Source organism: Pygoscelis adeliae, unplaced genomic scaffold (assembly GCF_000699105.1).
Source record: "Pygoscelis adeliae isolate BGI_AS28 unplaced genomic scaffold, ASM69910v1 Scaffold18, whole genome shotgun sequence".
Classification (NCBI taxonomy): Eukaryota; Metazoa; Chordata; class Aves; order Sphenisciformes; family Spheniscidae; genus Pygoscelis; species Pygoscelis adeliae.
In genome coordinates, this window is record NW_008825558.1 from 2,495,481 (window position 1) to 2,511,492 (window position 16,012).

At 41.8% G+C, this 16,012-nt stretch overlaps 1 protein-coding gene across 1 annotated transcript in view; it reads left to right on the plus strand.

Moving 5' to 3' along the window:
- Positions 1-16,012, plus strand: part of CMIP (c-Maf inducing protein) — a 65,057-nt gene that overhangs the window by 34,762 nt on the left and 14,283 nt on the right. The window contains exons 6-10 of the mRNA XM_009332298.1: positions 239-319; positions 3,606-3,709; positions 4,292-4,396; positions 5,639-5,992; positions 15,099-15,164. Of these exons, the coding sequence (XP_009330573.1) occupies positions 239-319; positions 3,606-3,709; positions 4,292-4,396; positions 5,639-5,992; positions 15,099-15,164 (710 nt within the window). The remainder of the gene's footprint in view (positions 1-238; positions 320-3,605; positions 3,710-4,291; positions 4,397-5,638; positions 5,993-15,098; positions 15,165-16,012) is intronic.

The window sequence follows — 16,012 nt, forward strand, 5'->3', positions numbered from 1 at the left end:
AGGATAGGCAGTAGAGAAAGGAACTCGTGTAGTTCATGAGCTCCCATGGTAACCTTCTATTAGATGGCAGCAAATCCATGGGAGAGAGCAGTGTTATGAGTACCCTAATCCCAGGGAAGATTAATTTAGCCCGTGGATCTTGTTAATTTTGGGGTAATCCATGCATGGGGTGTGAAGCCAGAGGAGACCCATCTTCATAATTTCTGCAGCTTACAAAATGACTTGTTGCTCATTACAGCACTGCCGAGAGCGCCCACGGTCCATGGTTGTGATAGAAGTGTTCACACCAGTGGTACAGAGGATTCTCAAACACAACATGGTGAGTGCACATGTTACGGGAACTTGGTCAGTTTGGAGAAGTTTTACTGTGATACCTTTCATAATTAGCAGCTGCTCTATTGCCTGTAATGCACAAAGCACTGTGATATCTAAATTTAACCCCCCAAACTGTGAATGCTGCATGTAATCGTGTGTTGTTTTATAAATGCAGAACTAAATAAGCATTCAGTGGGACTTTAAAAATCATCTAAGCAAAGCCCTGATTTGAGGAACATTTCTTTTGGCAGCAGTGCCAGCATATGCAGCTCCAGCTCTCTCCCACCTGGCTTTTGGCTCCTTATTTACTCCCTGCATGCCATCCTTGTAGTTATAATGGTTTAAAATCAATTAAATAACAAAATCAGAGTAGGGACTTCGTTGATGTTGAGCTGAGGCCCTGAACATTTTTTCTGTAAGACACCCCAGCTCTCTGGATTTCCATTTTTCTTTAAACTCATGTCCAATGAATTCTTACCTAGGTTTCCCAAATTTCCTTATGCTTTTCTGCTATTCTTCCTTCTCGTTCCAGGAATCATGTACTCTTGTCATTTTATGATTGCTCTCTCCCAGGCTGCTTTCTCTCTTCTCATTGCCGATCAATTCCTTGCTAGTGATTGAAATAAATGCTAGAAGACTGCCCTGCCAGCTTTGCACTCTCAACCCCATATACCAGATTTCCCCCCTGACCCTGAATATATTCTTACATGATCCATATTCCTTTCCTAAGAGAGGTCTGAGTGTTTACCAGCCCTCCATCCTTTGTGGCATATTAAGTTTTCTGCCATAGTTTTTAAGTTATATGAAGAAATTTTACTTCACAATGCTGTGGCAGGGTAACAAATAAATAAAATAAAATATTTAAGACAGTTGACTTGGCTGTGATCTCAAGGATGGGTCTCATACCTCTGTAACTACACAATCAACTTCTTTTCACTAACTGATATAATTTTAGAGACCATCCGCTGTCCTGCTGTGTACAGCATGAAGCCAGTAGAAAACAGTTCATATTTCTTATTTTTACAACAGTATTATTATTTAACTCCTTGAGTTTACAGAACGAGGTAGAAAACCCAAGATGGCAAAAAGGTCGTATTCCTGGCTCTGTGCCTGCACTCTGCAGACATGTAAACATTTTTGAATATTCTGTAGTATTCAATGAAATATTCTGTAAATGTTATTCTTGGATTCCGGACTGATTTTTTTAAAGCATGCAGAGCTCTTGAGGGGTCTCAAATAAAATCTAAATGCATAGTGTAATGCTTGTACTTGGTTAACTTCAGAGAATTGGGTATATTTACCATACTTAACATTTGCAGATTGAAAATCAACATGTCTGTACTGCAGTGTGTAGTCAGAGAATTTACGGTGTCATATATTAATTGGAGTGGATTTGGGCACTTTACTGCTCTCCAGGGACTTCTGTACTGAATAGTTTTTTAGAGAATGCATGTATGTGCATGTAAATAAAGTTATCCTCTAGGGGGACAGTGTTGTTGACAGTAAACTTCATAACCTTAGGAGGCCTTTTTACACTGTGCTTGGAGCAGGAGACCTAGCTGTCTGTTCCCACCTTTGCTGCTAATTTGCTCTGTGGTCTTTGATAAGTTCATGACAAGTTTTGTTGCAGTTTCCCACTTATAAAAAGGGGAAGAGTGCTTCATTTATCTATAATTTTGAAATCTCAAAAGAACAAGGATGGCTTTTTGTCTTGCTGATACTACCAGTTACGTGCAGGACTGGAGACTATTGTATACTGAGTTGTTTGGGGACTGCTCAGCAACCTCTCAGTACCTTTGTATTTCAGCTGTTTGTGGGCTCAGTCCAAATCTTGGGGTTTTTTTTTGAGCAAACAATATTGATAGTGTGTATTGTAATGTACCTGGTATGGTGACAAGGTATCATATTATATTTAGAGAGATATTTTATTTTAAAGTGGTCAGCAATGACATCCTCTTTATGATCTCTTGGACTTTCATTCTAACTTCAGTTAGGACAGCTACACGGGCTGAAATCATAAATTGCAACTGCAAAAGCTATCTTGCAAGGAGAGTTCATGAAATTAAATGGCATCAAATGATATACGAAGCACATATGGTCTCATGCCCTTGAACCAAGTGTATTTGCACCTGCCTGAAGGAGTTGTTAGAAGTTTAATGATTTTAATTGTAATACCAACTGTGGAATCGCCCACAGTCCCTTTGCCGGGTGAAGTTACCAGGTAGCCATTCGGTACTAGCAAAGAGTGACACTTAGACTTGAAGGAGACATTGTTCTGCCTAGGCTTGTATTCACTTTTTTGGTAATTTTCTCTAGCTGTAAAACCTATGAGATGTTAATATAGGTTGTGCTATAGAAGTGCCTGAAACCAAAATTAGTAACAGAAGGTTTCAGTGCTTTGGGAGTGTATCTTCCCTTTTACAGACCATGATTTTGTTACCACTTGTGTCATTTCTTTAAAATTTCAGTTGCCATTTATTTTTTCAGGATTACTCTTCTTCCACAGCCAGCTGCTTGAGGGATAACTGGGAGGGCTTGTTTGTCCTCAGTGGGCCTTGTTCACTGCTTGGAAATTTAGCTTTGTAGTTCTGTAACACCTGTGTAATAAGGTTACACCTGTGTAAATGTGAAGAAATGTGCTGTGGAATAACACTCACCAGACAGCAGATTTTACTCCTTTCACATCTAAAAATAGCAGGTGATGTGAGGAGATGCAGGATTTCAGTTAGCAGGTGCCTTTCTGATTGCAGGATTTAAAGAAAGTGACTGTTGAGCTCACCTTTCAAATTCACGTTGTAGCTGGAGAAAGAACTGATCTCTGGTTTTATGCTTGATCACTTATTGATCGCATGTCAAAAAAATTTTCTCTAAAACCAGAATAGATATGATGTCAAATATGAAAGTAAAGAAGTATTTTTGAATTGCATTTCTAAAAAACTGCAGTTATGAGTGGAAGCAAAAATACAAAACAACAAAAACCGCATTTCAAAATAAAGGTATAAAGTGAAGTGTACAAAAGAAATGTAAGTGCAGGTAGGATTTTTTTTTCCATTAAACACGTCTTTTGTTTCAAGGTGGGCGTGGGGGAAAGAGGAGAATGGGAAAGTATGTCGTTATTAGTGGGAAGAACATTATTTCAGCATGCAGTGATACTGTGCTCTTGAAGCTGTCATCAGCATAACAAAGTGAATTCAGTTGTGTCTGAGTTGATTTCTTTTGAAAACCCACAGTTTCGATATACATTGCAGGCATGTTTCACCGTCTTCACTGAGTCTCTCCTTTTTGGACAGGATTTTGGGAAGTGCCCTCGGTTGCGGCTCTTTACTCAGGAGTATATTCTGGCTTTGAATGAGCTGAATGCTGGAATGGAGGTGGTGAAGAAGTTTATTCATAGGTTAGTTATATTTAATTTATGGCGTATTTCCAGTCCTGTGTACATGCTTCGCTGTGTTACTTCTCCCAGCTCTGCTCATCTCTTTACTGGCTGTTAAGAGTAGCTGGTGCTTTTTGGTACTGGCAAACAGCAAATAAATTGGAAGAGCCCATGAGGCAATGTTGCTGAAGTCTCTCTCTTTTTTTTTTTAAACTAATTCTCAAATATGGCTAGGTTTTTCTGCCTAGTTACACACTGGAAGCACATGGACTTTGCTGTGTGTACATTCTTTTCATACATTTAGACTCAAGAGTCTCTACAGAGAGATTCCTATTAACTTTAGACCACATAATGCTCGGTCATGTGTGAGATTTTGGGGGGACTGTAGAGATACCACATCAAATAAACTGAGGATGCAGCTTAGCCTTATTCATAAATAGGTCCATTGGGTAGGGATTTACAGGGTTTAAATAACTCTCTGTTATGGCCCTTCTGAAGATTCCGCAAGGCTGTCTATCCAGTTCTGGCACCCCATTCTGTCTGACTGTTTTTGCCCACAGAAATCTTCCTCACAATGATGTCATCTTGGTTTTTGTTTTTCAGCATGCATGGTCCAACTGGACAATGCCCCCATCCCAGGGTCCTGCCAAATCTTGTCGCTGTCTGCTTAGCAGCCATTTATTCGTGTTATGAGGAATTTATCAACAGGTCAGTATGAAATCCCAGCTGACCGCATGTTACTCACTTCCAAACCCGTGGCATCTGTAAACAAGATTGGTGTGAGCATGGTATGGGTGTGTGAGAGCGTGTCTTCGTTCTCACTCTGCTCGTTGCTAGCGTTACATGTGGGAGTTCTGGTCAATCACATGCAAGTTTTCATAGATATGTGACTGTATTTGTTACACTTTGTATGCTTGAAAACCTGAAAGACGCTGAACCTTCATTCACTTGTACTCACTGTGGCATGTTTTGAGGCAGTGAGCATGGCAATCTGTTATTGCACACCTTTGGCTCCCATGCTTGAAAATGGGGGCAATGCTGGTGATGCAAGGAGCTTGGCAGTTCCCAGTACAGAAGTACTGCAAGCTGCAGTAACTTCCAGGATGAAGCTCAACAGCTAGATGCATGCAGATCTTGGCCACTGTTGAGATATTCCTCTAAGGCAGATTGCAGCCCTAACCAGCCTTTTTAGGCCAGCAGAAGATGAGAGTGCTCCACAAGAGTCTCTGGGAATTAAGTGCTACCCAGAGCAGTGCCCGTTTTGCTCCCTTTCTGGCACATGAGGTGTGTTACACCTAAAACAAAGGGAAGTATAAGGTCTTGAAGAAGGGGTTGTGTGTAAATCCCTGTGTATCTACAGCTTTGAACCTGAGCTGGTTTCACAATGCTGTCTCCGTTATTGTGGAAAATTTGATTCCTGACTTACTGCAAAATAGATGCCGCAGTTCTTGACACATGAGCCAGTTTCCAGTAGACACTGAGGGTTCCCCTCTGCTATGTTCCCTGTCTGTTTATGCCTATCTGACTTCCCTCATGGTAGAGCACGGACAGGGGCTACTTAGTGTCCAACAAAAATTCCAGACGTGAGGGCTGCAGACAAATGTCTGGGCATGTACTGTAGCCAGATACATACTTGGGCATGGATTCTGTTACAGCTTTGCACAGCTTAGATGGGAAAGTTCACCTTTGTACTAAACTGGCATGTCAATTGAGTAATGACAAGCTCGAATCTTTGTAGAATAGGGGCTGCAGAACAGTCCTATTGGAGCCTTTTAATGTTTTTAATTGATTTCAGTAATCTGATTACATAGGAGAAAGCAATCCGGTGGGCTGGGGTGAAATGCAGTGGGAAATTGCAAAAGATCTCAGCTTCTCAGTGTTGCACTCTCTCTCCTGCTCTCTGCTGTTATGTCTGTCTGTTGAAATTGTTTGTTTATTTTTAAAATTCAGTCGAGACAATTCGCCAAGCCTGAAGGAAATTCGGAATGGCTGCCAGCAGCAGTGTGACCGAAAGCCTAATCTCCCCCTCCGCCTTCTTCACACAAGTCCTGACCTGGTCTCTCAAGAGGCCACCTTGACTGAATCCCGTCTCAAACCAGTTATTGTCACTTCAAATGAGATCCACGTGGAAGTGGAGCGCAACAACACAGCTAATCAGAAGATGACAGCTAACGTTGGCAATGACAGTGAGCCCAACCTGATTGACTGCTTGATGGTCAGTCCTACCTGCAGCACCATAAGCATTGAGCTGAGTGCCCAGGCAGACAGGATCCTTGGCTGTTATGTTGAAATACTCAAGATGCTGTGAGTAACTATTTTAAACAGCTTTTTGAACAATGTCACCTTAACAATGGGGGGCTTTTCCCACAGGCCTGTCATCTTTAACATCTGTGGCCAGCAAGCACATGGTTATAAATCTAACTCCAGCTCTAGAGAGTCCAGCCTTTGAAAGAGACATCTGGCACTGCCAATATGTTCTAAAAATAGCATTAGGAAGATGAAAACGGAAAGCTTATTTGTACAGTGAGCCTCAGGCATATTGTAGAAGACGGGATGTTGTTGCCAGTGGTTTCTGTTTTGTTCTTGCCCACCAAAAAAAAAAAATAATCCATTTGTCTCCTCCGGGGCTTTTGGGATTGCCCGAGACAGAGCTAGAAAAGACAGGTCTGTGCTAGGCTCAGTGCCTGTGCAGTGACAGGCAGTGCTGCTCCCCTGGCTTCAGCAGTTGGATGAGGTCAATGTCTTTCACTAAGGTGCTCTCCCTTCACATGTTTGTAGAAGTTTCATGACTTGTTCAGATTTACTTGTATTAGAGTGGAGCCTCAATTTGTCGACCAGTTGCTTTGGTGCAGCGGACCTGCATTAGTGAATGAATGCTCAAATAGCCTTTACAAAATGATGGCTCTATGCTTTCCTGGGAGACAAATCCTTTTAATATCTTCAAGAGGAATATAAAATAAAAAGTTTTTCAGGAAAAGCTTGTTTTTTCTCCTGGATAAGTAAATGAAAAGGAGTAACACAAAAAGTGGACGGCAGAATGGAAGCTTATAATAGAAGTGCAGTAAAACAACCCAAAACACCTTTGTTGACTTTGACAGCCAGCTCTGCTACTGAGTTGCAGTATGTCTTTGGGCAAACTGTTATGTTTCTACATTAATTATTTTTTAACAATGTAAGACTTAATGAAGTAATAGTTGAGTTTTTTAGAATACAAGACACAGTGGGTGCAATTTGGACTCCGCACGAGCATGTGGCTACACTGAAGTCAAATGCAAATCTGAGTGTATACTCTCGAGGAATTAAATGAAGTCCAACTGCTGTGATGGAGGATTTTATGGAAGTTTTGTCCCACATTTTCATTTTTTTCAAAATACATAGTACCGATTTTCAACAGGATTCTTTCACTCACTGCAGAGCTGGCTTGCAAATACGTACATAAGCACACACTCGGAACTGGAGACAAGACAGGTGAATCCAAGATACTGTTCCCATTAGATTCTTGAGCAGGAAGTTGCTGAAGGCTAATTTTATCCCCCCCCGGCCTAGCCTCTTCTGCCTTTAAAATGTTTGCATTAAAAAAGCACAGCATCTGACTTTGCTTCATCTGGTGGCTTCTAAGTCTTCAGGCACCCAGGTGCTACATTAAATACATCATGTATTTATTCCTGTTCCTTTGACTCTAGATGTTTTCCATAAACACTATGAACTCTCTCAGTCCTGATGCTGGCTTGGATGCTGACTCACTAAGCATTGATGGTTTTGGTTTCATCATGCAGCTGACATAGACTTATAAACAAGTTCACGAATGGGCATGTTCTCCCTCACAGTCTTTCCACATTTTAAACATTTGATATGCCAGGTCTCAATTCCCATATAATTTCCTACACAAAGGACTCCTGTTTCACTCCATACCTTAAAATAACGTATTTTTTTGATGAGTTTGCTGTCTTTTTAAAAATCAAGCTCTTCAATAGCAACAGTGAAAATGGGAATCTGTTATTGTTATTGCACAGGTTGTAGGTGTGGAGCAGCTTTGTGCCCTTTTTCAGCTTGTACAATGGTAATTCTGAAGGGTGAAACCCACAGGATGTGTATAGTGAAGGACCAGCAATACTGCAAAACTGGTGCAACTCTCCTCAGATTGCCTTGCCAGATTCCACACCCTGCTTGAGAAATCACAACCTATGAGAATATAGGATGATTTCTAAGGCAGAGCCATGGCTAGTATATATTGTAGCTCCGCTGAATTGGGTTCCCTTCTGTTCCTATTCATCCCTTGATTTTTTTTGGACCTGAAAGCATTAATGCAGAAATGAGTTCTGCTCCTGATTCTGCCACTGGCTTCCTAGGAGGTTTTACAGAAGTCACTTCTTTTTGTGCCTCAGTTTCTTTATCCTTAAAATATAGGTAAAGATATTGAATGTTTTTTAAACTCTGAAACCAGTGATTGAAAAGCATTGTAGAAGGGCTAGTAGTTATTAACAAAAAAGAAAGTAATGCTGTTGTGATGCTGATTCCTTGCATGCTCAAACTCTTCTTCAACAAAGGCTTTCTGATGTACTACTATTACTGTACTTTGAAAAACCAAAAATATGAAGAGAGAGTTGAAGAACATGCCAGTAGGAAGAAAACATTAATTATAAAACAACTGCTATCCAGGAGCTGAGCTCTCAGCGGGCAGTCACTAAAATAATGTTCTTATTAATAACAGTGGTAAGCCAAACATAAATAAGTTGCTTAGCATTGAATTTAATTGTTCTTTTAGGTGTCTGACTCAATATCATCATCAAAACAAGAGAGTCACCAACAATGATATCTTTTTTACATAATTAACTTAGGGCAGCGGGGAGCAATTTCTTTAGGCAGATTTTAATTGTTGGAAGTCTAGCAAATAATTCTTAACAGTATCTTCGGCAGAGGACATTTTACTGTTCACCTAACTCCTACACAATGAGTGTAAGGCTAAATGAGCAGATTAGAAAGTTTATCTGTGTGGCTGTTATCATAGCACCAGGAACGTCTTCGACCCTTTTTCTAATGTAGTTGAGTAACAGAACACAACTATTGCATACTAAAGGAAAACAGAAAATCATGGTTTTAAAGATGTTGGCAGATGACCCAAAGTCTGGGCAGATTTTAAAGGAGGCACAGTCTCTAGTGGAACATGGTATTTTTGTCCTGCACTCAAAAGTGGATCAAACTTCTGTGTCAATATTCTCTAATGCATTCTGGACTCTGATACCGTTATTGATGCCAGTCAGTGCCTTCTGAATGCTACAAGTCTTAAACTGGCGCGTAGAAAATGCACTAAATTAATTGAAATCTTTCTGTTCATCATATTAAATCAGAGGCTCTGAGAGCTGCTTAGCCTTGTCCAGCTCCTACTTGCATGTTAATGTTTCCGTGCGTTAGAGAATTTCTTGTACAGCCAAACTTGTGCTTGCACAGCACAACTGCGGTTAGAGAAATTGTTGTAAAAGGGGCCGTGTATCCTTTTCCTTGGACTGGATAACTCCAAAATCTGGGTGTCACCTGAAGGTGACCACTGATTCCCCTGGCAACACCCAGCATATGGGGAGAACACTTAAACTGTCCCTGTAGTGAAATCCAGATCAACAAATAGCAAACTAAATTGGCTGCAAGAACAGACACCTCTTAGGGAGGCTGTGGCTGCGATGATGTTGTATCGTAAGCTGTCACCCCTCTGTGTCATTTTTTGTTTCCATGGCTGCCTGTAGTGGCAAGGGTCCTTCCAGGTGCCCAAACACTTGCACCCCTCTCCGGTGCCTGTGTGACCAGGGGAGAGTCGGCTCCTTTGGGCGAACTTGCATTGCTGTTTCCTGATGCTACCATGCCAACTGTGAGCAGTGGAGGCCTTTTCTGTTCTCAGCAGCCAGGGCAGGCCCTTTCTGGGGCCTTTCAATGGTGCTAAATTTTCTTCTTTTGAAAAAACAAACAAGCCCAGCTCAAAAGAAGGCTGAACATGAAAAGACATCTCACTGTTTTGCAGATTTGTGCCTTATATGACAGGGGGTCTGATGGGGCTTTTTCTCAGCCTGCCTTGGAGCCCAGAGCTAAACCTTGTGTCATACAATTCAGAGGAGTTGGACCTAGAGCCAGGGAAAGAAGGGACAGGGTACACGTTTGGGGGGCTTGGTCATCTTATTATTGTCTGATAACAGAGGAGTTACCTAAAAGATTTTTTTGATCTTGCCAAGCTGCTCAGTCTGGAGAAACAGGCCACTTCCAAGTAGTTGCTCCTTGTCTCTTTATTATCCTCTAAAAACAGAGGACTCGGGGCTTGCAGTCTCTTGGTGATAAGACAGACAGCTTTCCAAAATCAAGCGCCCACTGGAGCTTCCCCTGCCTTCTCTGCATTCCCCAATAGGTCAGTGGCATGCTCTGAATACCCCAAGAGGATTCTCTTATGTCATGTTTATCAGGGTTGCCCTGGGCTGCTAATATGTTTTGGATTGTTTGTGCGGCACATGACATACGGGCAGGTTTTCATTTTGGTGAAAGGTGATCCTGGGGAAGGAAAATGTATTATGTTGGCAGGCCAATAGCGACGATGGCCCAAAGGCAAAGTTACTGCAGTCGGGGATTATTTAATTATAATGGCTGGCCAATGTTCTGGCCAATCCTCTAAAAAAGGGTTCTGGGGAAGGAAAGCTGTGTGCAGTAGCAGCTCTGACATCCTTCACCCGCTTGGCACCCTGACCCCCAGCCTAGCACACTTTTTGAGGAACTGGGTTGCAGGTTGACTGCTGTGCTACTCCCCTGAAATTGCAAATCCTGCAAAAATCAGAGCCAGTGAGTACATCAGGGAGACTTTCTCCCCCTCTGCTTTTATAAGGCCAATCCTGGGATTTAAGCTGTGTGATGAGCATAAGCATTCAGCCCAGCACCCTTTGAAGAGCTCCAAAGGGAGTTTGTCACAGGCACTCTCCTGAGTTCTCCCTGTAGCCCTGTGCTCCCTCCTCCTCCTGGCATGGCCTCTTTGTCTGGCTCATCACGGTGGTTGTTAACTGCAGCCAGAGCTAATCTATCTCCCTTTCTTTCCTTGCTTCAGACATTTCTGTCTTGCGTTAGAGCTTTGAATGGACAAAAAAAAAAAAAAAAAAAGAAAAAAGCAACTGTCTGAAATGAAAGAGTGCAGATGAGATGAGCACAGACAGAAGGAAAATGTTTTTTGAAAAGGGAATAGGTGGGAGGAGGAGAAACACCGTAGGCTTTTAATAAGTAGTTTAGTTTTATTCTTGTGCTATGTTTGTTTCACGTTTCCTAGCTCAGATTGAAGGGATTACAGGTTGTGTAGATTTTATGTTCAGGTCCCATTCACATGACCAAACTCTATATATTTCATAGGGAAACAGTTTTCTTTCTTTCTCGTCCTCCTAGGAAAACAGTCTATGGTTCATTTTCACTGCCCTCTCACAGACCTGCTCTGCAAATGGATGCCATACGTAACTCCCAGCTTCAAGAAAAGTCAGAGTGATACTGTCCAATTCTGTCTGCAGTGTTTCACTTGGTCTTAGTCTTACAAAGCAGCTTTTTTCTTCCTCTTGCAATTTCCTTTGAAGCTCAGCCATGAAAAATTGATTGGTTCATATTATTACTAATCACAACTCTCCAGATTGCTCAAGGAGGAATTTTAGTGGTGTAACACTTAACCTGAGATGTCACGGGAACTAAGCTTCCAAGTGGGTCTCAGCTTTTAAGCTTCTTTAGGAAAGATTTGTAGGTGCTTTATCTCATGTGATGTGAAACACCTTTAACACCTTTGAATTTCCTAACTCAGCCTTTTTGCTTTCAGGTCTCTTCTGCTCAAAAATCTGCTCTTAAAGTTGTTTATTTACCAATAAAAATGTGTCATTTTTAGAGTAAAATCAGCTACTGGGTTTAGTAGGAATTTCCAAAGGGTATGTATATTTAAAAAAAAAAAAAAAAGACTGCTCATTAGACTTGTCAGTTCTTTGAGGACCCAAGCGCAGGCACTGAGGTCCATGCATGAGCTCTCCAGGGCTTGGGCACAGCAGTGGTGCCGAGAGGACAGCACTGCAGGACTGACTGCTTCTGGGGATGTACATGGTAACAGGAGGAGCACACAACATCCTGAGTACAGAGATAGAATCATAGAATAGTTGGGGTTGGAGGGGACCTCTAAAGGTCATCTAGTCCAACCCCCCTGCTGTGGGCAGGGACATCTTCAGGTTGCTCAGAGCCCCATCCAGCCTGACCTTGAATGTTTCCAGGGATGGGGCATCCACCACCTCTCTGGGCAACCTGTGCCAGTGTTTCACCACCCTCAGCGTAAAAAATTTCTTCCTTGTATCTAGTCTAAATCTACCCCCCTTTAGTTTAAAGCCATTAAAGAGAAGTGGATGTTTGAGTGGAAGTATGGTGCCGGCTCAAAGTCAGACTACTACTTGTGGTCTGGACTATGTTCTCACACCTAACAAATGTAGTGAAACACAGGTTGTGTGGATCAGACCTGGCACTTCTCATGGCTGCAGCTATAGATATGTTGCATCGTCTGTCTCCTACAGAGACCTGGTAGGTAAGCAAGAGACTTTCAGATGAGTCTGAACACAGGTCAGAGTTCTGTGTCACTGATCCATTCAATTTGTCTGTAGGTCAGAAACAACAAATAGTCTTGTAGAGAGCCTTAATTAATCAAAGCTTTGTTAAAAGAACCCAGAGAGCTCATCTTAGAGGTGCTATGTCAGAGGTTTCCTTGACTTATTTCAGTTTATATGACAAGCCTCATCCTCAGGTGTTTCACGATACTCGCTTTACACAGACAAAGTGGGAAAAAAATCTTTGTAATAAAGTCCTGCTTCATGTCTTGCTGTTCTGAGGTACTAAACAAAGTTTGTCATCTTCCTTTTTTGTTCAGTGTCTGAGCACATAAGGGTTTTTTGTCTCTGGAAAGAACCTTGTGAATGGGTGATCACAAAGTGCTCTATCTGCAATGGACTCATGCTTGCTTTAGGTTGGTGTGACACCCCTTATCTCAGAGTTGCTCCTAATTTAGGCCAGAGAACAGAATTCTTGATGGAGGAGAAAATTAGTCTCAATGGTTTCTAGCGCAACTGGCATGGGCATGAGGTTTCTTTTTTGGATTACAGTAGCTTCATATGCGCTATGCTTCGTGCCTCAAGTGCTAAAGATAACAAGAGGAAAATAAACAAGTTGCATTTATTAGGGGAAATAGCCAAGACTCTCAAATTTCTTTGTTTGGTGTTTTGAAGAGAAACATCACTGAGATTTTTGCCTAGCCAGTGCCACCTCAATTGCTGAACTGCCTGCCTTTAAGCCCCAGCCTTGTACCTAAGTGCTTTTATGGTTGTTTAACAACCGCAGGTGGGGGAGGAGACATCTCCCTGAACTCAACACGATGTTGTGGTTCTTGGCCTCTTGGTAGAGGGATTCCAAGAAACAACTGGAAAGTACGTGCTAGGATTATCTGGTAATGCACCCATGAAAAGGGCAGGACTACTTGCTGAAGTTGCCTATCGAAATTATAGGCATTTAGTTTTGTGCTTGGTTGCACCTAGCATGGGCAAGAAAAGTGTCTGTATTGAACTTGGGACTTCTGCACAGCAGTATGGAAGAAGAGCTACTAACCCATCCCACAGTGCTTTTGTATGGCATTCATCTGTTTTTTAATACATTAAGCTACTAGCAGATCATAGTTGTTCTTGTGGATTGGTTACTTGCATGAGATGTTACATATTTTTGTAACCTGAACTCATACTACTCTTGGGCAAGTGATAACTGCCTCCCTGGTTGATTTTTACATCATGATTATCCCTTCAATTAAAATGTCTCTGCATTGCTTCTTAAGAATGCTGGTCATGCACATAAGTTTTCTTTGTGTCTATGAACATGCCTTTGTGGACTGTCCAACATCACGTGTATTATTAGTTTATGGAAATCTCTGTTTTATTTGTTCAAAAAATGGATGAGACTTTTGGAAATGCATCCATCTTCAATTTCTTTGGGCTAGAACCTTCTCTTTGCAAAAATTGCATTATTTTGGAACACTTCCTGTGCATACGTTGTCTGTTTCTAATGCTATCAGTAGATACTGCCCATTTGAGAACATTACACTTCATTCCTTCCTAAAGAAACACCACACTTTTGTGTCAAGTTTGCAGTAAGCCGCAGCCAATAATCTGACTTTTAAAACTGAAATCCTTCAGCAGTAGGAGGAGATGGTAGGCTCTTCTACATTGTCTTCTCCAGACATCCCAAGGTGTTTCACCCCATATGAGGTTTACTGCGTTTACTTCTGTGTGTACTCATTGGTATTAATTGGACTGAGAGTGGCCTAGCAGGCAGTGCCAGGATCCGGGGTTTGGCTGGTGTGTTCCGTGCCCGGTTTTGGTGCTGAGTTGCCAAACTCTCTTACCTTCTGTGTTCGTCACTTCATCCATCTTACAACGATTGTAGCCTTTGTGCAGTGCATTGGTATGGCAGTTAATTAGTGCTAACTAATCACTAAATGTTTGAGATCATTAGAAGGAGAGGGGCGGAAGTGTGCCAAGTGCCATTCCTACATGAGAGGCTGTACCTGCTTCACCACATGTGCTCGAGCAGCTGGCATTTTGCAGGTAGATTGAGATGATACGCTGCACATTAGTTTGCACTGACCTGTGCATGCTGTAAAGCAAAATGTTCTCTTTATCCTAGTTCACATGAGCATCCCCTTATGGATGGCTCCTCGTAGAAGGACAGTTCTGTATATTGACAGCAGAGATGAAAACAAAATGCATCAGCTGGGATCTGTGGTGCTGACACAACGGAGAGGAGACACTTCTTACAGGGTCCACTGGTCTGAGCTCTCAGCTGTGATTATCCTCATCTGTCCTCTTTCACTCTTAATAATTTTGACAGTGCTTCCTTCCCTAGTCTCTTCCCTCATAAGCTAAGAGCTTTGTACTGTTTAAACTGACCCATTCCTTTGTGCCAAGGTCAAAAATGGGGGGGGGGTGTGTGTATCTGTTTTTACAAATGGGCTTATGTCTTACAGAAAAAAAAAAATTCCAATTAAATGCAGAGCAGAGCTGTAAATAGCAATGGCCTGGTAATTGCTTTACCAACTTAGATGAAAGTATTACTTAGTGATTAAATGTCAACAGGTTTCATAAACAGCAAATGTCTTTAAGTTGACATAAAGAAGGCCTCTCTGGAGGTCATTGTAAATATCAGATTTATTGTGCCTCAGTGGAGAATGTGCTGAAAATGGAAAGGGAAATGTCACCATAGATCTTTAGAGTGTCTCAGTAAAACAGAAGGGTTGTTGGTGCCTGCAGTAAAAAGCTTTTGACTCCTTGAACTAACTGTTGACAAACCATACTCAATACTTGGTATCTATCTTATTAATAAAATGTTCATTTTTCAGGTCAGACTATGATGACTGGAGACCAGCACTGGCCAGCTTGCTTCAACCTATCCCATTTCCCAAGGAGTAAGTTTGCACTGTCTTAGTTACTTGGGTTATTCTTGTTACTGTTGTTTCATGGGACAATATAATGTCAGCTAAAACCTGATGATAATAGGAGCTTTCTGCCTCTAGTATTGATTTAGAATCTAGAGTTGATTTTGGCTGATGCAGAGGGACGCAAAGACTTCTCCATCTTCATCTTCCTTCCCCATTTCTCTAAGATGATCCTGAAGAGAAGAATGGTTAACTAGAGACAGGCAGACAAGAAAGGAAGGAAAGCTGGTGAGGAGGGGAGTGAAGTAAGAGATTTAGTGGAGGAGGATGCTGTACTGGCGTCACAGAGACTCGTACCATTTGTATTTTGCATTAAATGAAGAGCTACCCTACACATCAGCCAAGCTCCCTCGGAAACCTATTAATTGAACAGTAGTGTTTAGGAAATGCAGACCTCCACGGACAAACATTACAACCTATAATTGTACAATTTGCTAGCTTATCACATCCCCTAATGACCTGATGTCTTGAATCAGAGAGGTCTAATCCTCCGTGCCAGGTTACCTGGGCTACGGCGAGAGCTTGGAGATAGGCAACAGAGACATCATTTACCCAAGTCAAACGTGAGTCCTGGGGGAGGTATAAACCATACCATGATGCAAGGCACTTCACAGAATGACCATTAATTGCTTTAGTGATGTATGATGTTAATTAGTTGTGACTGTACCTTAATGCATTGCAATTAAAGAATTCACCTGGCTCTTGGAGGTAGCCAAGATTCTGTTTTTAATTATACAGCTGTATTGTAAGTCTTCTACTTACTTTCTTCTGACCCAAAGATCTCACTGATGTTAGTCAGAGCTTTGTCTAAGACAGGA